The 23,247-nt window shown below is 30.5% G+C and overlaps 1 protein-coding gene across 1 annotated transcript in view; it reads left to right on the top strand.

The window, feature by feature from the left end:
- LOC115878913 (teneurin-a-like) overlaps positions 1-20,325 on the top strand; it is a 173,942-nt gene extending 153,617 nt beyond the window's left edge. Inside the window, exon 7 of the mRNA XM_030895523.1 lies at positions 20,027-20,325. Coding sequence (XP_030751383.1) covers positions 20,027-20,325 — 299 coding nt within the window. The remainder of the gene's footprint in view (positions 1-20,026) is intronic.
- Positions 20,326-23,247: the final 2,922 nt, after the last annotated feature.

Below are 23,247 nucleotides of genomic sequence, written 5' to 3'. Positions count from 1 at the left end.
ATGTCATTATATATTTTTTCCGCATTTCTTCCCATCAGAAGATTTTCAGATACAGAAGAATTGTTACCTACACGAAATGTGAAAATATTCTGTTTTCAAGCAAGTTTTTACTCGATGATCATTTTTTTTTATTTTATTTTATTGTGAACTCATATTTTCCTAAATACATATCTGTGAAACTATGGCGAGTGCCACAACTATACTTTGCCTTGTTAATAGACCACGACTATACAGCTACGTCAGTGGTCACGGGAGGCGAGAACAAGGTCATATAAAGTGGCAGAAAAAGAACAATGGATTTGACAAGGAGTAAAACTACTAGTTTCCTTATACTATGCTACTATGTTGAGTAGATAGTTATATGACTGAAATAGTAAATTTGGGAACTTTTTATTTTTTTAAATTAATCATAAATTTTTCTTTGAAAAAGTGATGATAAAAATGTTTCTGTTGAACTTTTGACACAAAAACATTTCAAATTTATGATCTCAGTTTAAGGCTTCCCTTCCCTAGACAAACTCTAACACCTGCGGGGAATCTGAAGATACGAGGTAGCTTTTAAACTAACAGAAGGCGGTGCATCGACTACTTGCACTTCCAGGGTCAACGGCGCGGCGCCCAAAATCCCAACGGTGGACCATATTTTATGGAAAAATTATTTTGCTCTTAGATATTATTCAATATGTGTATAAAATTAAAAATTCAATACAAAATATGAAAAAAATAACAATTATTAGTCCATAGGAAATGGTTTATACAGGGTGTTTGGTTTAACAATAACCTACACAATATTAAGCCACAAAAAAATCATATTTTCGCAGATTCAGCTCAAAGTCACACTTTAACTAGTTTCCAAAAAATGTATGAGCCTAGAAGCATCATAGTATTGTAAAAAAAATTGTTATACAGGGTGTCTCAAAAGTAATAAACTTTTTTATAAAACTAGTTTTTTCTTAAAAATCGATTTTTAAGACTTTTAAGGCAATTCCATAAAAATGATAAGAGCTGTACCTTCATTTTACTTGTAATTATTTTCAAAATACAATATTTTATCAACTTTGTAACTTATTGAAAAATAAATATTTTTTATTGATTTATTAATATCTCTGAAACTATCCAAATATATTTACATCTTATCTTAGGATTATGTAAAATGATCAGAAAGGAAGGCAAAAATGTAAAAATATATAGTGTTCCATTTAAAAAAATCATCCCGGTCCACTCACACTTTTTTGAGCCACCCTATAGAGGTTAAAATATTTTCCTGAAATACATCCTCGTACATACTTTAGGTTTGCACTTAAACAAAATTCCCAAGTTTTTTTATTCTAGGAGATGACTGACGCACTATTGCCGGACTGTGCATCCAACAAAACAATATGCTCTACCACACAGGATGGCAGTTTGGGGCAGATTTATTTTGCGCGATATAAAAGTATAAGGACTACCTAAGCGAATGAGATGTATAAAAATACGATATTTCAAAATTTTTTTAAAATCGTTTTTTTTAAATATATTTTAACAAAAATAACCCCAACACAAATATGGAAAAATATTATTAAAATGTGAAAGATCAGAAAAACAGTAAAAACTTACCCCTATCATCTACATTCATCATAAAAAAATATTTAAAAAATATACGTTTTAGAAAAATTACAAAATTGAGACTCTTCTGCTGCTATACACTGAACCGAAAGTTGACATAAATATAATGAAAAAGTTCATTAATATAATGAAATAAATCATTAATTTTGAGCCGATAAACGATTTCATTGGCACAATGAAAAGTAATTCATTAACTCTATGAACTTTAAGTTCATTAAATCAATAAACAGTGTTCATTAATTTGAAGAACACATTCATTGGTACAATGAACAGATATCATTAATATAATGTACCTAAATCCTTATATTAATGAACCGTTATCATTAATACAATGAAATAATTTCATAACCTATTTATAGTTATACATTTAAAATTCGACAATATTAGTAACTCTTGTTACACCGTATAATCGATGATGAAGATCGCTGTCATTGATATGAAATGTCATTGATAGACATTTCCCAGCCAACTACCTGAAATAATTCTACTATAAATAGATGTCCATTTGAACAAGCCCTTAGCTACAAAGGTAACAAAATTACTAATAATGCCGACTTACTTACGAGCACAGAAAATTTTTCCATTAGGGATTATTAATAAAAAACAAGTGCAATAAACTAATAATAATTTATTAAACTCGATATAGCATATACAAATTATAAATTAAAAAAAACGAATTGACGAAGAGAATAGTAATGTTATTATTAATTTTAGGGTAAATTATAATAAGTAAATTAATTTACCAGTCGATATCCTGAGGGATTTCTATAAAAAAAACATTTCTTCATTATATTAGCTGTATACTTAGACTTGATAACGTCTAGACGAATTTGCAACAGGCTTTCCAAGTTGCATCAAGTGGGTCCGATGTTAAATTGTCGAATTTGAGGGCTTGAAGGCAGGTCTCAACATCTTCTTCCGGTTCTAAAAGACATATATCAAAATAATTAAAATACCAAATGTTAAAAGAACATTCGAATTTACCATAATCAGTTCCATGCCTCGACTTGTTACTATGTTTTTCTTCTTTTTGTTTTTTATCTTCTGAAACATATTTGGAAACCGCTGTTTTAATGAATACACACACCAGAGATCTGACACAGCGGAATTTAATTTGACAACACAACAAATTAACTACAATACGATAGGACTTTTATTTAAAATATTGAAGAGAACACTTACCGCTCTAATGAAACTAAAGCCTCACTAAATAACTCAACCACACAGACGTTATTAAAGTGCCAAAGTAACCGATCAACATGGCGGACATTTAGCCCTAATATTTTATTCATGATATTAATAACCGCGTACATTAATATAATGTAGTGTGTTCGTTGTATTAACAACATTGTTCATTGTCACAATGTACAACTCATTAATCAATGATTTAGTACATTAATATAATGAATATGTGTTTATTAAAGTTTCACCACTAAAATAAAGAACGCGATCATTATATTAATGAAAATCTTACATTAATTTAATAACCAGATTTTCATTATATTTATGAAATTAGATTCATAGTATTAATAAATCGGACATCGATCTATGATTAACAAATCATTATATTAATAAAAAAATCACTGTCCCAATGAAACAACAGTTAATAATCAATGTTCATTAATATTATGAACAATAGTTTTTTCAGTGTATAATAGCATTTCGCAAAGCTTACTATCAAGTGAAGCGATTTTCGACATGTTACGACAATTCCATTATTCATATGCTTTTGTTTTGTGATGCTCCAAAGTCTACTTGTTGTAAATTGACAAGATTTATGAAATATTAATTTTTTTTTTTGGAGATATTCAATGTTTTTAGTGACCCTGGCCCTCTGTTGTTTCCTGTGTGGACACCCATGGGGATTAAACACGAAATTATTTTCAAAGATGAAGTTTTTTGGGAAAAAACTAAAAAACAGCTTACGGAATTCTACATGAAATGTCTTTTGACCGAATTGCTGGATCCTAGAATCTATTAGAAATAAATATCTCTGTTACAAGTTAAGTATAGTCCATCGTAATCGCCCATTTCTTAAACAATAATATTATCTAATATAGTAAATGTTTATATGCATTATTATTGCCTACATGTATGTCCATTGACTTCGTATATGTAGTACGTACTTTTTGAGTAAAGATATCATCTTAGTACATCTCATCTCAGTGTTTTTTATTTTATTTTGGAAATTTTTTTTTCAGCGAATTTTTTTTTGTTTGTAGAGTACTACTATTATGGCACCAGTATATTATACTAGTATTATAATTTTTATCGCTTTTAATGATATTATTTTTTTAAACAATTTAAAAATAATAGAGCAAAGTAAGAATAGGTAGTAACAAGTGTTATATCATGTAATCTCTGTATCATGTATCATGTACTATCTCTTTATTTAATGCGATATAACGATTTTATACTCTAATTTTTGCTTATTGAAGTCGCGCCGGTCCAAGTTAGTGTGGGCTTCCTTACCATGACAACTGAAGCAGAGTGAAAATAATTTAATAGCAAAAAATTCATAGTCCTTTACAAAGATGCAACCGGGGGGGGCATTGAAAATGATGAGTAAAAACGTAAAAATATGATTAGTGTTAATATGAGTGTATTACATACATATGTTTAAATAACGAACTTAACAAAAAACAACAGATTTAAAGATTCACTGAAAAAGTAGTAGTGTTAACATTAAATAAAACATTATCAATAATAATTATGCGATCGCACCTTATCCGTAAAACAAGCAAGCAAAAAACCTCGAAAAAACAAAATAACAACAAAACATCAGGTTAACATGATGACAGATCATGATCGATGACAGATAAAGAATTCTTACGGAAAGTTACACTTTACGATATAATTTTTTAACTATTAAAGACAAACCCCATTTAAATACAAAACTTTTTAATACCTCCTACTGTATCTAAAAGACATTTTTTTTAAATTACTAAATTCTTAGCCACGCTTCTGTTTTTCTTGGCTGTTGTGCCAGATTAACAGGCCCACGTTTGCACCACAAGGCGATGCTGCAGACCACTAGGTAGACCGGTCGTAGAAATTTATGTTATACAACTTTTAGTCAATCTACACAAATATTATCAAAAGCTTTTTTTCTTTTAAAATGTGTTCAGATTTTCTAAAAAGTATAAGTCAAAATCGCAAAACTTAAATTTGATATGAGTTTCTTAGTTTTTAACTAATATAGTGGCGAATTACAAAAATTCCTTTTCAATGAATATTAATCAGTTAAATAAAATAATTTAATAAATTACTAGCTTTTTCCCGCGACTACGTTCGCTTTACACCTCGAATCGTTCATGCATTGATTTAAATGATTTTTTACTTCTTTATAGAGAGCTAATGAGCATAGATGTTTTTTATTTCTCATATTTTTTTTATTTAAGAGCACTAATACTCTCTTTATAGGTTATTTTTTATTCTTTGAAGGATAATTGAGGAAGATATATTTCGTTATGATGTCACTAAATAAACCCTTGTATAAAATTTTATACTGTCTGGTTTGTAATGTTATAGTATTGCATTTTCGTACAGCAAACTTCCATTCCCTTTTCTACTCCCTAAGTGTATAAATTTCATAAATTTGCTTTATCTTTGTGCCAATTTTTATGTGTATAATCCAGAGGTCACCAAGTTTTATATAAATTTTTACTAACTTTACCCATTTGGTTGATGAATTTCAAAAATTTCTTCTAATTATTTTTGTAGGATTTCATTTTTCTAGACCAAATAGTAAGGAATTTTCATACAGCAAACTGTTCCGACATAATTTTACTCTCTAAGAGGATGAATTTCCTAAAATCGCTTTGTGTAGCTAATTCACTAATGGCGTTTAAACGAACCTTTGTGCTAATATTTATGTATCTAAACCTGGCGGTATGAACTCACTCCTAAAATATCTAAAAACTTAAAATATAATCTAACTGACACACCACTGACAATGACAAATAATTTATTTCTGGAGGTATTGTGTGTAGGTGTTTTCAGGTATGTTTTAGTATTTAGTCGTTTTACACAAAGAAATAGCCATTAAGCACTATAAAAATACTTCATAACAAATCTACACATATATACATTTCATTCAAAAAAAGAATCATCAAGATTGGTGAAGCGGTTTCGGCGGGATGGATGCAACAAAAAAAACCTTTGAGGTTTTATATATGTATGGATTAATTATTTTTCCAACATATTTTACTTTGCAAATTTTTATAAATATTCAGACTCGCCAATATCGTAGTCCACAGTGTCCAGCCTGTTTAGCCAAACGTAGGCCGATTCCTCTTCGGAGGCGTGCGGCGTCGCGTCGTGACCCTGGCTGATGGAGGAGTCTGAAGACGCTCATCCGCGCAGAGGAGCAAGTTGACTGCGTAGCGTATTGCGTATTAATCGATTCTGAAACTTTTTATCTCATTTATAACATATTACGCAAGTTTATTATCTTAATCTCGATTTTAATAGATAAATATGTGAAATGCCACCTGAGTATCTTCCGCCATGACATGTTTTTACTTTTTTGTTATGGTAAAATGATTTTTATAAACTTTATTCAATAAAGTATATTTTCCTCCATTTGGTGATTTTTTAATTTTAAGCGAAAATTAAGTATAACATTTTAGGAAAAAGAAACACTGTAATATTTAAAAGAATAAGAAGAAATTAGTCTTATTTTGAAAGGAAAATATAGAAAAAACTCTTTCTATAGAAAAAGTCTTTATACTAACCAGAATCCGGTGACATATACGCGGTCTCACCGGAAACATTACTTATTACTTCGCATAACTTGAAGAATATCTACTTTTAATAATGAACACTTCAGAAATACACCAGTAAAAACATTTATTATTTGAGATTAAAACTCGAATTAAATTATAAATATTAGTTACCTATGTTGTTATAGCTTTTATAGGCCTGTTTAACGACTTAATAAGTTACCTAGCGAAAAAATCTGTGCGCGTACCTACCACTATTGTTACAGGTTAATTCGTTAAAGAAATATGTTACACAAGTTAAAAACGCTAAAATTTTAATGGTATTACTTGTGCATTATTGGCCTTATAATGTAATTTGTTGGAATTATATCTTCTTTAAATATAATTAGACTTTTTAACGACTTTTAAGTTACCTAGGAAAAAATCTGTGCACGTACCTACCAGTATTGTTACAGGTTAATTCGTGAAACAAATGTGTTACATATTATTCGTGGTATTAGTGGTATTATATTGGAATCAGCTTGGCATTAGTGGGGCATTATATGAGAAATTTTGGTATTTAATTTGTATTTTTGGCATTACTTTGGCATTAGTATACAGACATTTGTCAGCGGTTTACTCCTTGTAGATAATCAAAAAGTTTTTTGATAAAATTTGCTTTTTATGTCAGATCATTTCTATGAAAAATTACATTAGATTTTTATTAAAGACGCTGGGTAATTAAAACATTGACTAATAAAGCTTGTCCACTTTAAATAAGGGGTCACGAAATATCCTCCTTGGAGTGTTTGGGTTAAGGGGTGTATAATAAATTAATCGTTGTTTTATAATAAAAACCATAAAACATTTATTTGTGAGTAAAATAATGCAATGGTTGGATATCTCTCCTTTATAATTAGGTGACTAAAAATACACTAAAATAATTAGAAAAAAAATCTTGTACTTATTTAGTAATTACGTCAATATTAATTAATTGACTTTCTAGTCTATTTTATTTTATGTACAAATATATTATTAAATTTTAAGCATTAAGTAATAAAACACTTTGTGCCCTCTTATATCGTAAGAGGTTACGAAATATACTCCTGGTTACACCCCTTACAGAAAACAGTGTAAGGGGTGTAAATAAATTGTATAATCACTGTTTTTTATAATAAAAACTATAAAACATTTCTTATTTGTGAGATTAAAAAAACAAAACAATGCATTGGTTAAAATAAGTACATTCAATACATATGTGTTATAACATAATATAGCTATTACTATTATACTATTATTATTAAAATAATATGTGTGTAACATATTTCTTTAACGAATTAACCTGTAACATTTATATGCTCAGTATATTTTTGTTATAGGAGGTATAAGATGATTAAACTTATACAGGGTCCGGCAATAGAGCGTCGGGCATCTGTAGTTCCTAGAATAAACAACTTGAGAATTTTGTTTAAGTGTATACCTGAAGTATGTACCAGGATGTATTTCAGAAAAATATTTTAACTTCTATAGAGTGGCTCAAAAAAGTGTGAGTGGCCCTGGATGATTTTTTTTAAATGGAACACCCTGTATATTATTACATTTTGGCTTCCTTTCGATCACTTTACATAACTCTAAGATATGAATAAATACATTTTGATAGTTTCAGAGATATTAAAAAATAAATCGAAAATATATTTTTTTCAGCCCTTCTTAAAAAATTATTAAAAATACAAGAACTGTTCTGAAAACAAAACTATGTTAGGTATTTACTTTAGATGGTCTGTGCTTACTTTGCTATAAATATGAAAATCGTAAATTATACAGGATGTTCAAAATTCTACGCCAAACTTTCTAAAATATAAAATAATTTTTCTTCGTTTTTTTAAAAGGAACCCCATGTATATTATTTTTTCAATAGGCGGAGAATTAAAAAATTAACATTTTTTGTATTTAGAGTATTTCAAAATTTTTAACGGTTTCGCAGATACACGCAGTATTATTTCATATGGCGCTTTCAATGCTAAAATACGAGAGAAAAATTATTGGGTGGCTTTGATAAAAATTTACCGTGGAAAATGCCATATGAAACATAAAACCGCAAATATCTGCGAAACCGTTAAAAATTTTGAAATACTCTAAATACAAAAAATGTTCATTTTTAAACTCTCCATCTAATGAAAAAATAATATACAGGGTATTCCATTTAAAAAAACAAGGAAAAAATATTTTATATTTTAGAAAGTTTAGCGTAGAATATTGAACATCCTGTATGAATTACGATTACCATATTTATAGCAAAGTAAGAACAGACCATCTAAAGTAAATACCTAATATCGTTTTGATTTCAGAACAGTTCTTGTATTTTTAATAATTTTTTTAAGGAAGGCCGAAAAAATATATATTTTTGATTTATTTTTTAATATCTCTGAAACTATTGAAATATATTTATTTATATCTTAGGATTATGTAAAGTAATCTGAAAGGAAGCCAAAAATGCAATAATATACAGGGTGTTCCATTTAAAAAAAATCATCCAGGTCCGCCCACACTTTTTTGAGCCACCCTATAGAAGTTAAAATAATTTCCTGAAATACATCCTGGTACATACCTTAGGTTTGCACTAAAACAAAATTCTCAAGTTTTTTATTCTAGGAGCTACAGATGCCCGACGCACTATTGCCGGACCCTGTATAATGACAACTACTTATCGGATAACAAATTAATTACTACTGTCAGCTAGTTCAGCTACTGTCTAGGTAGAATATACCTAGAGTACCTACACCTACCTATGATGTAGGTAGATTAAAGCTTATTTTGACGTTACCTCTCACTTCGGTGTCACAAGCTGAATTTTTCAGGGATGGAAGTACAGTACATGATATGGGGACCCTTATTCCGAAAGTAGTACAAAATCAGACCGGGTAAAAGGGCACTATCACCAAAAATCGATATATTAATACCACCGTATAGAGAAAACAAATACTTATTTTTTGATCCAGTACACAATAAAGTCTTCGTAGGGAGTAATTTTTTATAATTATTTACAAAAAAACATTTCCATTAGCGCTTATGACCAAAAAAAAACTTTAAACATGAATAATCATTTCAATCATGCGAAAATTTGGTTTAAAAATAGATTTTTAACATTGAAAATGTTTCTGTTATCCTATATAAGGGAGCCCAAATCGAATTAAAATGCTACATTTGCCACACCATGACGTCATATATACAAGGGTATAGGAAATCTCGGCGCAGCGGCGGCAGTCGGCCAGCGCGCGTAAAAACCATTCCATCGCTAATTGTTTATTGATATATCTTTATTAGTTTAAAAGCAAAAAATATGGGGTTTGCTTTGATACCTTGTCAAGACATAAGCGAAACTTTTAAATTGTTTCTTTTTTTCATTTAGGCCTTCGTTTTTCGTTAAATGAAAGTTATATTAAAAAAAATCTATTTTTAAACCAAATTTTGGCATGATTGAAATATTCATGCTTAAAGTTTTTTTTGGTCATAAGCGCTAATGGAAATGTTTTTTCGTAAATAATTATAAAAAATTACTCCCTACGAAGACTTTATTGTGTACTGGATGAAAAAATAAGTATTTGTTTTCTCTATACGGTGGTATTAATATATCGATTTTTGATGATAGTGCCCTTTTACCAGGTCTAATTTTGTACTACTTTCGGAATAAGGGTCCCCATATCATGTACTGTACCTCCATCCCTGAAAAATTCAGCTTGTGACACCGAAGTGAGATGGAACGTCAAAATAAGCTTTAATCTACCTACATTATAGGTAGGTGTAGGTACTCTAGGTATATTCTACCTAGACAGTAGCTGAACTAGCTGACAGTAGTAATTTATTTGTTATCCGATAAGTAGTTGTCATTATATAAGTTTAATCATCTTATACCTCCTATAACGGTAGGTTTTGGATTGTTTCCTGTTAAGCAAAAAACACCCTTTACACTGTTTTCTGTAAGGGGTGTAACCGAGAGTATATTTCATAACCTCTTACGATATAAGAGGGCACAAAGTGTTTTATTACTTAATGCTTAAAATTTAATAATATATTTGTACATAAAATAAAATAGACTAGAAAGTCAATTAATTAATATTGACGTAATTACTAAATAAGTTACAAGATTTTTTTTCTAATTATTTTAGTGTATTTTTAGTCACCTAATTATAAAGGGAGAGATATCCAACCATTGCATTATTTTACTCACAAATAAATGTTTTATGGTTTTTATTATAAAACAACAATTAATTTATTATACACCCTTTAACCCAAACTCCAAGGAGGATATTTCGTGACCCCTTATTTAAAGTGGACAAGCTTTATTAGTCAATGTTTTAATTACCCAGCGTCTTTAATAAAATCTAATGTAATTTTTCATAGAAATGATCTGACATAAAAGCAAATTTTATCAAAAAACTTTTGATTATCTACAAGGAGTAAACCGCTGACAAATGTCTGTATACTAATGCCAAAAATACAAATTAAATACCAAAATTTCTCATATAATGCCCCACTAATGCTTTAATGATTCCAATATAATACCACTAATACTAAGAATAATATGTAGACATTTGTTTCACGCATTAACCTGTAACAATACTGGTAGGTACGTGCACAGATTTTTTCTAGGTAACTTAAAAGTCGTTAAAAGTCTAATTATATTTAAAGAAGATATAATTCCAACAAATTACATTATAAGACCAATAATGCACAAGTAGTACCATTAAAATTTTAGCGTTTTTAACTTGTGTAACATATTTCTTTAACGAATTAACCTGTAACAATAGTGGTAGGTACGCGCACAGATTTTTTCGCTAGGTAACTTATTAAGTCGTTAAACAGGCCTATAAAAGCTATAACAACATAGGTAATAAGAATATTTATAATTTAGTTCGAGTTTTTCAGAATCGATTATACGCAATACGCTACGCAGTCAACTTATTCCTATGCGCGGATGAGCGTCTTCAAGACTCTTCCTTCGGCCAGGGTCACGACGCAGCCGAAGAGGAATCGGCCTACGTTTGGCTAAACAGGCTGGACACGGTGGAGTACGATATTAGCGAGTCTGAATATTTATAAAAATTTGCAAAGTAAAATATGTTGGAAAAATAATTAATCCATACATATATAAAAGCTCAAAGGGTTTTTTTGTTGCATCCATCCCGCCGAAACCGCTTTGCCAATCTTGATGATTCTTTCTTTAAATGAAAGGTATATATGTGTAGATTTGTTATGAAGTATTTTTATAGTGCTTAATGGCTATTTCTTTGTGTAAAACGACTAAATACTAAAACATGCCTGAAAAACACCTACACACAATACCTCCAGATATAAATTATTTGTCTTTGTCAGTGGTGTGTCAGTTAGATTATATATTACGTTTTTAGATATTTTAGAGTAAGTTCATGCCGCCAGCTTTACATACATAAATATTAGCAAAAGGTTCGTTTAAACGACATTAGTGAATTAGCTACACAAAGCGATTTTAGGAAATTCGTCCTCTTAGAGAGTAAAATTATCTCGGAACAGTTTGTTGTATGAAAATTCCTTACTATTTGCTCTAGAAGAATGAAATCCTACAAAAAGAATTAGAAGAAATTTTTGAAATTCACCAACCAAATGGGTAAAGTTAGTAAAAGTTTATATAAAACTTGGTGACCTCTGGATTATACACATAAAAATTAGCACAAAGGTAAAGCGAATTTATGAAATTTATACCCTTAGGAAGTAGAATAGGGAATGAAAGTTTGCTGTACGAAAATGCAATACTATAACATTATAAACCAGACAGTATAAAATTTTATACAAGGGTTTATTTAGTGACATCATAACGAAATATAGCTTCCTCAATTATCCTTCAAAGAATAAAAAATAACCTATAAAGAGAGTATTGGTGCTCTTAATAAATAAAAAAAAGATGAAAAATAAAAAAAACATCTATGCTCACTAGCTCTCTATAAAGAAAAAAAAATCATTTAAATTAATGCATGAACGATTCGAGGTGTAACGCGAACGTAGTCGCGAGAAAAAGCTAGTAATTTATTAAATTATTTTATTTAACTCATTAATTTTCATTGAAAAGGAATTTTTGTAATTCGCCACTATATTAGTTAAAAACTAAGAAACACATATCAAATTTAAGTTTTGCGATTTTGACTTATACTTTTTACAAAATCTGAACACATTTTAAAAGAAAAAAAGTTTCTGATAATATTTGTGTAGATTGACTACAAGTTGTATAACATAAATTTCTACGACCGGTCTACCTAGTGGTCTGCAGCATCGCCTTGTGGTGCAAACGTGGGCCTGTTAATCTGTGACGTGACGCACAACAGCCAAGAAAAACAGAAGCGTGGCTAAGAATTTAGTAATTTAAAAAAAAGTCTTTTAGATACAGTAGTAGGTATTAAAAAGTTTTGTGTTTAAATGGGGTTTGCCTTTAACAGTTAAAAAATTATATCGTAAAGTGTAACTTTCTGTAAGAATTCTTTTTTTTTGCTTGCTTGTTTTACGGATAGGTGCGATCGCATAATTATTATTGATAATGTATTATTTAATTTTAACATTACTACTTTTTCAGTGAATCTTTAAATCTGTTGTTTTTTGTTAAGTTCGTTATTTAAACATATGTATGTAATACACTCATATTAACACTAGTCATATTTTTACGTTTTTATTCATCATTTTCAATGCCCCCCCGGTTGCATCTTTGTAAAGGACTGTGAATTTTTTTAATATAACTTTCATGTAACGAAAAGCGAAGGCCTAAATGAAAACAAGAAACAATTTAAAAGTTTCGCTTATGTCTTGACAAGGTATCAAAGCAAACCCCATATTTTTTGCTTTTAAACTAATAAAGATATATCAATAAACAATTAGCGATGTAATGGTTTTTGCTGCGCCGAGATGACTGCCGCCGCTGCGCCGAGATTTCCTATACCCTTGAATATATGACGTCATGGTGTGGCAAATGTAGCATTTTAATTCGATTTGGGCTCCCTTATATAGGATAACAGAAACATTTTCAATGTTAAAATATTAATTCACAGTGGTCAAACCATCTTATTAATTATTTATTGTTTTATGTTTCGTTACATTGCATCATGATCAATGATCATAAACACACAATAGATGCAACGCAAATTTTGTTTGCCGTTTGATTTGATTACAAAATAAAAATTTCAAATTATTATGTAAGAGACAAGCGTTATAAAATAATTTATCTAAATAATTCGAATGCGTACCTGGTTTTCTTTGCCCGCCTTCAAAAGCGTCAGCGACAAAATTCACGTGGAGGCGCTACATTACGGGCAACAAAAATGATCAAAATTGGGACCATATTTTTTAATATTTTGAAATAATTTTTGTTTCACTTTATTAAGGAAGGTTCCAGACATGCTCGTAATTAGTTTTAAAATCGATTTGAATACATTAAATGCTAAAATTACTTATAAAATCATCTTTTTTTAGGGTGGTTTAGGGGTAAATTTGAAACAGTTTGAGTTGAGTTTGTGGAAAGAAATATAATTATAAGCACGTCTTAAGATGCATACAAACAAATAAAAAAAGATTCGTGAAGAAAGGTCACATGGTTTTTGCAGCATTTTGTGACAACCAAACCCATTACAAATGCTAGGCTAGCGCCAGTGGGATAGGAGAGCCTTAATAACTATTTAGTCAACATGTTTAATAATTTATGTCAATGATGACAGGTATTGATAATTTCGATTCCAAATTTCTCAAGAACCATTACTCGTATCAATTTTTACCAAGAGATCTTTTTAGTATTGGAAATACTTCTGGCCGCGTTTATATGGGACCCATCTTTGAAAAAACGACATGCTAGAGGCGATATGGAGTTCAATAACCTGCCTAATCAACTTGTCAACACGTAAGTCGTGAATAGAGCAAGGCCGGCCGAGGGCCGAAATGAGGTCTTATTAGTGTGGGCCAACTATTTTATGGATATGGATGTTTAGTCTCTGAAAGCCGATATTATTATAAAAAAGAATATGCGTCAAGGCATGGGTTGTTAAGTACAGTTGGGCTGTTTTAATCTAACTCTTTCCGTATGAGAAGCAGGGGGAAAATTATACGTGAAAGAGCGGAATAACATAAATAATAAATTTAGACTAATGCAACTTTTTTCTTGGCGCGTAGGATAATGCGCACAATCGATGCATTAAAGGGAATAATTAATTAAATCATTAAATTCCAAAACATATAATAATTCGGGTTCATCGGATTTGCTGATAAATTTTGATAAAAATTAGGCTATTAGGATCTATATTTTTTTATATGATAATATTTTTTTTAATTAACAACTTAGGGCAAAGAAAAAGCTTGCATGGTTTCCACCGCCAACGTAAAACAAATGAATTCAAGGCGGCGCCAAATATTTATTGGGATAAGTATTTAACGTTTAAATATTGTCGTAAATAATAATATATAATAATAATATTTCCGGACACTTATCTGTTTATATGAACTTTTTACCTTAAAAACACTCAAAGAATCACCTCCTGAAGTTTGGCCAGATACTTAATTAACATCCTGTATTTAAAAATGGCTAGCTAGTGATTTAGTAAGCTATGTTTATTTAAATAGGAAAAAATAATTTCATAAAAAATAAACAAACCCATAATACAAATACTATACACCAATTAATTAATTTTAATTGTATCTAAAGGCACTTTAATAATTGAAAAATGGACAGGAGCACTTAAAAATAACTTCATAGAGTATACCAAATATGCTAAAAATAATAATTCCTATAAAAAAACACAAATGGCACATTAAAATCTGCATTATCTGAAATCAAACTATAGCTAAACGGCTAATAAAATAATAGAGACGCCGACATCTATAACAAGATGAGCAGTTTTTAATAATTATTCCGAGTTATTATTACATACTTGTTTTACAATTATTGTAATACAGTAGCATTCCTTCAAATAAATTTTCATTTAAGTATTGTTAATAAAGTCATATTAATGATTATAGCCCGTATGATTTCTAAAATAAATATTCAAGCGTGTTTTTATCAGAATTATTAAATGATTAAGTAGAAATAGTTAATATTTAGTAACTTCGTAAGTGTTATATTTTAATATAATTATGGATTTAATAATTAAATAATTATCTTAAGTTTGAATTGTGGTAAACTTGTATGAGTTTCAATCATGTATATTTAAAATCTTAGGGAAGGCAATATAGACTTTGGGCAGGAGAACTCAAGAGAACGACTGTGTAATTAGTAATTAAGACTTTACAATTTTTTTACTTGCCATTTTCTTGTCGTTCACGTTGCACGTTGACTCTTCGTTGTATCACACACAACCTGAATTTCGGATATGATGCAGAACTGATAAATTGGACCAATTATATTAATTGCAGGTAATCAAATACATATTTTTTTTAACTTTGCAAACATTTAAGGCATGCAATAATTTTAAAAAATTCTGACGTGAGGTTACTTTATAATTCTTGGAAGTCTTGGAAGATAAAGATTTAAATTATTATGGGCCTATTTTGTTTAAGAAGCTAACAAATAATTTCAAAAACTCAACTATCAAAATATAATGGTAGCAAATTTTTAAAATCATGCATAGCTATAATGTTCTATATTAATTGAAATTACTGAATGTAAACTAGGTATAGTTGCTGCAATCGATAATATATTTTGTTGCTTTTTCATATCACACAACATTTTCATCATAACAAAAAACCGTCAATACCGCTACTCATATTATGGGCACCTATGACTTAAATCTCATAATGATGTTTAAAAATACATAGGTATACATACTATGCGTAGTGGTTGTGACGGGCTTTTATTAGGTATGATGAAAAGAAGCTGCAAACTAAATTATCGTGAAACTATATTTTAATTTATTTTTATCTACAGTAACTATTACTTATATTTTGTACGGCGAATTTTTAAATTTATGGACCGTCCATAAATTTACACCATAAGTTCGAATATTGGTTAAACCTGGAAATACCCAGGTAATAGCCCGAAATATGCAAAAGAGGGAGTGAGTTTAGGTTAGATTAGAATTAGGTTTTAGTTGGTTTTGCATTAATAAAAATATAGGCCTAATCTAAACTTAACCTAAAGTGACCTTTTTGCATATTTCGGGCTCCTACGTGGGTAACCCTACGTTTAACCAATATTCAGGCTTTTACGGTAACATAATACTCATTCTGATTGGTTTAATCTGGCTCCATAATGAAACTGTGGGTTCAAGGTGCTATTATCATACCTCACATTTCTATAGTGTCGTGACCGTGATCGTGACCATTCATGAATCCGTACACGTTCATCTCCATCATTAATATTTTTCTTACTAAATTCTTCACTTTTTATAAAAACCATCACGATAAAAATCCAATATCAAAATACTAATACAATATCACTATACGTATCTGGAATATATTTGCGAATGGCAATTAGCGATACGTTAGACTGCCGGAGTGCTGACGTCACGAATGTCAAATTGCTTTCCAAACAAGCTTTAGTTCTTTTATATTTCTATTGAGCTCTGCCAAATGACGTCATAAGTTAATATAAAATGTAAAAAACAGGTGATTGCTGACCACCGCCGACTTTTGTGTCTGGTATTTTCAATACGCCTATGATGGTTGCGCATGTTGCAAAATCTGTGAATTTTTACGTAAAAGACGTCGTGAATGTATATTTTTTTACCCGGTAGTTTTATACAGGTACGGACGAAAAGTTATGACACTTCAAACCAGTTAAAAAATATGTAGGTGGCGCCCTCTACAAGTAGGAGAGGGTGTCCATAGGCATCAAGATCAAATTTCTCATATCAAAAAACTCTCAGACACCAATTTTCATCTAGATATTGAAGTTATTTAAGAAATTATTTGGAAAAAATCGAAATAAAAATGAAATTTCTACACCCTGTATCTACGAAATTAAGCATTTTAGGACATACATTTATATGAACTTTTTTGCTTATTTTTAACTGCAGAATATGCTGCCGAAGTTTCCGGAATACAGTTCGGACCACACTGTATAAAATTTCCTCTCATATCTTCAACAACCACGATATTGGAATTTCTCGCACTAATGGGCCACCCCTTATATCGGTGATAGTGACATTTTAAAATACAAACCGATTAAATACCGCCGGCTGTATAGACAATTGTCAAAAGTCAAATAGCCGTTAGACGGTTTTACATATTTATTAACATGAATCCGCCGAACAACGAGGTAAATTTTTCAAGTACAGCAGTTAATGCTAAATATATAAAAAATAACGCCGTTTAGCGATATACTTTTTTAAAAACACAAATACTGGTTTTATTTAAGAAAATTTTATGTGTTATTGGTTTTTCCCAATGTTCTGCAATTAAGTACTTTTGTGTAAATAAAATTACATTTTATTGCATACGAATATAAAGATTTTTGACATGTTAGATGCAATATAAGCAAGCAGCCGAATACTAAAAACTTTTTTATTCCCTAACCGAAATACAAAAATAAAAGTTATGTTTTCATTTCGAAATGAGTTCATCAAAATTGAAGGACGCAAAACAGTAATAATTTGTTGGTCGGTGAGAAAGTTAGGTATTAACTTAAGTCTAACTATAGATCTACCAATTAAAACAAGCTGTGAGCCTGTTGTGATTGCTTTGGTTTCATTCTTTTTTTTTTCGTTTTTCTCTATTTGCTAATGTGCATTTGATTGCTTTGAAATATTTTGATTTTAAAATTCAATATTTTACCATTCTTTACAATCATCAAATATTAACGACAGCCTCAATTCAAGTCAAAAACTAAGAATCGGCGGTACTTGATGTTTAAAATACAGTATGTCGCCATTGGACAACATTTATCTATCAGGTTAAGCATACCGTCGCATAACAACACCAAATTAATTCAATTTTCCACAGGCATATAGAACTATCAAGCCGTCACATTTTTTTGTATAGGTACACTAATACCGCCGGCGATTGTTTACACTGTAAAAAATCAGCCTGAGTGAACACATATTTCTCAGGGAGTGAATTTTTTGAGTGAAATAATTGAGTACATTTTTATCTAAAATAGAGTAAATTCATCATTTTACTCAAATATGATCTCTATTTAATCAATAGCTATTGAATAAGCTCATGTTCGAGTTATAACCCCTATCTTTGAGTAATGGAATAGAAAAATTCACTTAAAAACTCATGTTATAGTTTTACACAATAAAAATTTGAGTGAAATCACCCAGTTTAGAGTATTTTCGCTCATTACTAATCATACGTCATACGCGCTTCTTCGATACCGAATAAGCTATTTCCCTGTTCCTCAGTTTTTAATTATCTGTTCGAGTCGTAGGTTGTCTTGTTCCTTCGAAGGTGCCCAGGTTACAAGTCCATAGTGTATGTGTGTGTGATGTAAAGTGTGACAGTGGCCGCGTGGCGTGGTGAAGCGAATACGAACTCATAACTCCTAAATATGTTTTATGTTAAGAACATTTTTTTTCACATCGCAGAAATCCGCCTAACATATATTCAAATTCGACTGCGTCTACTGATTGCCGCAATGCTCGGATGTTTCCTGGACTAATTAGCGTAGCGAAAATCTAGGTACTTTCCCTCAATCTGGAACTGGGAACTGGAACATTTGGCAGAATAACATTTTTTTTTAATTTTCAGGAGGAAAAGTATCTGGATTTTCCGGAGGATTTTCGTTATTAAAAGTTAGTTTAGAAATTAGAAATATTCGAGAATGTTGGTAGCCGAGCTGACGAATGCTCTTAATAAAGCGGATTTTTGCGATGTGATGCAACTTTTCTAGACATCTAGCTTAAAAAGTTCCTGTATTTTTTCCAAAAAGAGTTGAAAACTTTTTAAAATGTTTTTGATATTATAATAATAGTGTTATATTTGGTTTTATTTGTTTTTTTGTCAAATAAAAATGACAAATAAAAATATTTTTGAAGGTTCTACAGTTTTTTATTTGGTTTGTTAAAAAAAACGAAATATTCTAAATGATTTTTTTAAAAGCTATGTAAGCTAACTTGTTATTTTATTACAAGTGACCAGATGCCTCCCAAAAGTGAATTTTAGGAAATGGACATGTTCGAGACCATGTCCTAAACTGAAACTTACCTTTGAAAGGCACCTGCCCACCTGTTATAAAATAACAAGTTAGCTTACATATAGCTTTTAAAAAAATAATTTAGAATATATTTCTCAATACTGAGTGAAATTAATACTCAGATATGAGTACTAATCGAGTTAAGTGTAACACAAATTTGAGTAAAAGTCACTCAATAAAAGGTGTCTTGAACTCAACACTTAGTGAGTTCACTCATTTTAAAGTGAATAAATTATCAAAATCGATCAAAATCCTACTCAAGGTAAACAATAATGAGTAAAAAAGGAGTCTTTCGTCTAATCTCGATTGAGTGAAAACACTCAGTGCTTTTCACTCTGAGAATTGAAGATTCACTCGGTTCTGTAGAGTGGAAATTTCACTCAATCGGGTGTGGACAGAAATTGAGAAAGTATTGAGTGAAATCTGAGTGAAATTTCACTCATTTTTTTTTACAGTGTAATCAGTGCCTAATATTCTAGTAAAATGTATGCCCATTGTTGATAGTTCAAGCCAAATACGTTGGAGAAAGCGACATTTTAATATAGTCGATCTGTAAAAATAATTGGTAATATTTTTTCAGGTATATGCCCAGTACTATGCTCCGGCCACGGCCAGTACGGCGGCGGCATTTGTCACTGCGAAGAAGGATGGAAGGGAACGGAATGCGACATCCCCGAAGGTGACTGCCACATTGCCGATTGCTCCGGCCATGGGAAATGCGTCCGGGGATCCTGCCATTGCAAGCCGGCCTGGAAAGGTAATTATTATTTCCCCAGGGATGGAATAGCTGCTGCTGCGACTGCGGTTTTACGTGAAAACGACCAAGCCGAGCTGGGGATTTGGCACGGCCAATGCTCACTAAGCTCGGACGTTATTTAATTACGAAAATATATATATATATATATATATATATATATATATATATATATATATATATATATATATATATATATATATATATATATATATATATATATATATATATATATATATATATATATATATATATATATATATATATATCTACTACATTGTTTAGATGAAATAAGAAGAAACGTGCATATTTATTCCGACTAAAGTCTTAGTAGTTCATTACGAAAAATATAACTTAATCTAAAGACCAGCATATACTGATATATTTTAATATAAATCAGATATTTTATAGTTCATATAAAAATTATTAAATAGACAAGTCGATTTGCAATTATGTCTCATTCAGAACTTCGAAATTAGTGTAATAACTTAGTGGTTTCAAATTATATTTTATACTTAAAAATTTACGATTATACACAATGTCTAACAAATACAACTAAATTAATAGAATGTCCCAGCAACAGCTTGCGGTAGTATCAATAGCAAAGGCCTAATAATTAGCTTAAAAAACAATAAACTTTACATTTCTAACCACTATTTCTGTTGAAGGATGATAATCAAAGGCCAAAATAACATATTCGCAAATTTTGAAGTGTAATTAGTGGCAAAAGTTAAGTCTGTTAACTTTTTCTACTTCTTCTTCTACTCAGAGTGCCGTCTTCATTATTCATTGAAGGTTGGCAACAATCTCGGCGAACATCTGACGATCTTGGGCAGCTCGAAATAATGAGTGTGCATCCATACCCGTCCAATCTCTGATGTTTTCAACCATGAATGCTTCTTCCTACCTATACCCCGCTTGCTCTCAATTTTTCACTCCATTATCAATTTTAACAGCTCATATCTACTTCCACCCATTATATGCCCAGATAGACTGTCTTACGTGTCTTGGCTATGTGCACTAATTCTCTTTGGCATTGGGCTCGCATCAGCACCTCTTCGTTTGTGACATGTGCCGTCCAAGGTATTTTGAGAAGTCTACGAAGAATCCACCTCTCAAGGGCTTATATTCTGTCAATGGTATTAACCTTTAGAGTCCATGATTCACAGCCATACAACAAAACCGGGTGTAAATAGCACTTTACAAACCGGTATCTAAGACTCAGACTTAGGATGGCATTACACAGTAATGGCCGCATCAGTTTAAAAGTGGCTCTTGCTTGCTCGATTCTGGATCTAATTTCTATTTCTGGATCTAGGTTGTTGCAAATCCAGGTCCCCAAATATTTGAATTTTTCTACCACTTCTATTCCTTTCCCATATATACTAATATCTATGGGCGGCTCTGGTGTTTTTGATATTATAAGTATTTTCGTTTTAGTGGTATTTATTTTAAGGTCGTAACGATCTCCGATTGCAGTGAGTTGATTTATCACGCGTTGCAAAGCTTCTGGGCTATCTGCTAGTACCGCGGTATCATCAGCATATCTTAGGTTGTTAAGTGCGAAGTGATATTAATCCCATCACTCGTGCCTTTTATTCCCTCTTCAAAAATGCGTTCGGAGTATAGATTAAATAACATTGGTGATAAAATGCAACCCTGTCGGACACCTTTTTGTATGTTTGCTGGTTCAGTTGTTATATTGTTATATTTTACTACAGCGGTCTGATTTTCTACTAATTGAAAATAACTACCACTTACTTTGACTTCTGAACGCTTACACTGAAATTAAAGGAACAAATTTCTATGTTAGTTGAAGCCACTAATTTCTTCCATTAATTTTTTGAATGAAGCTTTAGCCTCATCCAGAATCTCGAATTTAGTGGAATAAATTAATAGTTTCAATTATACTTGATACTTAAATATTTACAAACATTCATCAATGTCTAAAAAATACAATTAAAATTAATAGATTATCCTAGCAACAGCTTGCGGTAGTCAGTTGTGTCCATAGAGAAGGTCTAATAATTAGCTTAGAAAACAATAAACTTATTTCATTATTTCATTATTAACCAACTAATACTACTAAACTAATATTTCTAACCACAATTTCTCTCGACGGATGATAATCAAAGGCCAAAATAACATTACTTGCAAATTTTGAGGTAAAATTAGTGGTAAAAGTTGAAAGGTTGTTGACTTTCTCTACCAATTGAACGAAATGCCATTTTGAATGCTTATAGTCAAAGTCGACAAAACCCTATGCTAATTAAAATCACTAATTTATTCCGCTAATTTCGAGGTTCTGAATGAAGCTTTACGTCTTACTAATTTAATAAAAATTATTGCATTTATTTTTAAATTAAAATTGAAAAGGCAAAACCAGGTAAATACCTTAAGATGTCAACATTTGATTTTGTCAATATCAAATTGTATTTCCTAAACGTTAGAATTTTGTCTAATTCTAACAAGTTTTAAATTACAAAAATGCATTTCGGGCACACCAACCGTATGTACACTATAACGATATACGGCGTATGCAGTACAACAAATGACATTTAATATTAAACGCGTTTGCTTTTTATTGTTTTTAAACCTATTTTAATTTATCTGATGTATGTACCACTAAATTTAGCAATTATTTTGGAAAAAAGGCCTTTATATTTTGAACGTATCATTTAATAGAAAATCAATTCTTTTACTTAATAAAGTTTTTAAAAAAGGCGTCCGTTTTCCCAAAGAGACCTGGTTTATAAATTAAAAAGAAGGAAGTAACTTTGAGTCTTTCTCTTCTTTTGGATTAATAAACGATAATTAGAAATGTTTGGTCTTATGAGGGAGTTAGCTTAAGGAATGTACAGCAAAAGTCAAAAGTATTATTTATTAAATACACCGTACTCCACCGCTGTATTCGTCGCCTTTTGACATTTCTTGATAATTTTGATATATAAACGTATGATATTTTTCTTTAAAGTTCTGTGCTATGGTGTATGTTTTTTACAATTTCTCCAACATTATTACACAGATTTCTATCAACAGTATTGTTT

This window comes from Sitophilus oryzae, unplaced genomic scaffold (assembly GCF_002938485.1).
Source record: "Sitophilus oryzae breed Bouriz unplaced genomic scaffold, Soryzae_2.0 scaffold_1536_pilon_pilon, whole genome shotgun sequence".
NCBI lineage: Eukaryota > Metazoa > Arthropoda > Insecta > Coleoptera > Curculionidae > Sitophilus > Sitophilus oryzae.
Note: the sequence above shows the minus strand (reverse complement) of the source record. Positions and strands in the feature narration are given on the sequence as shown.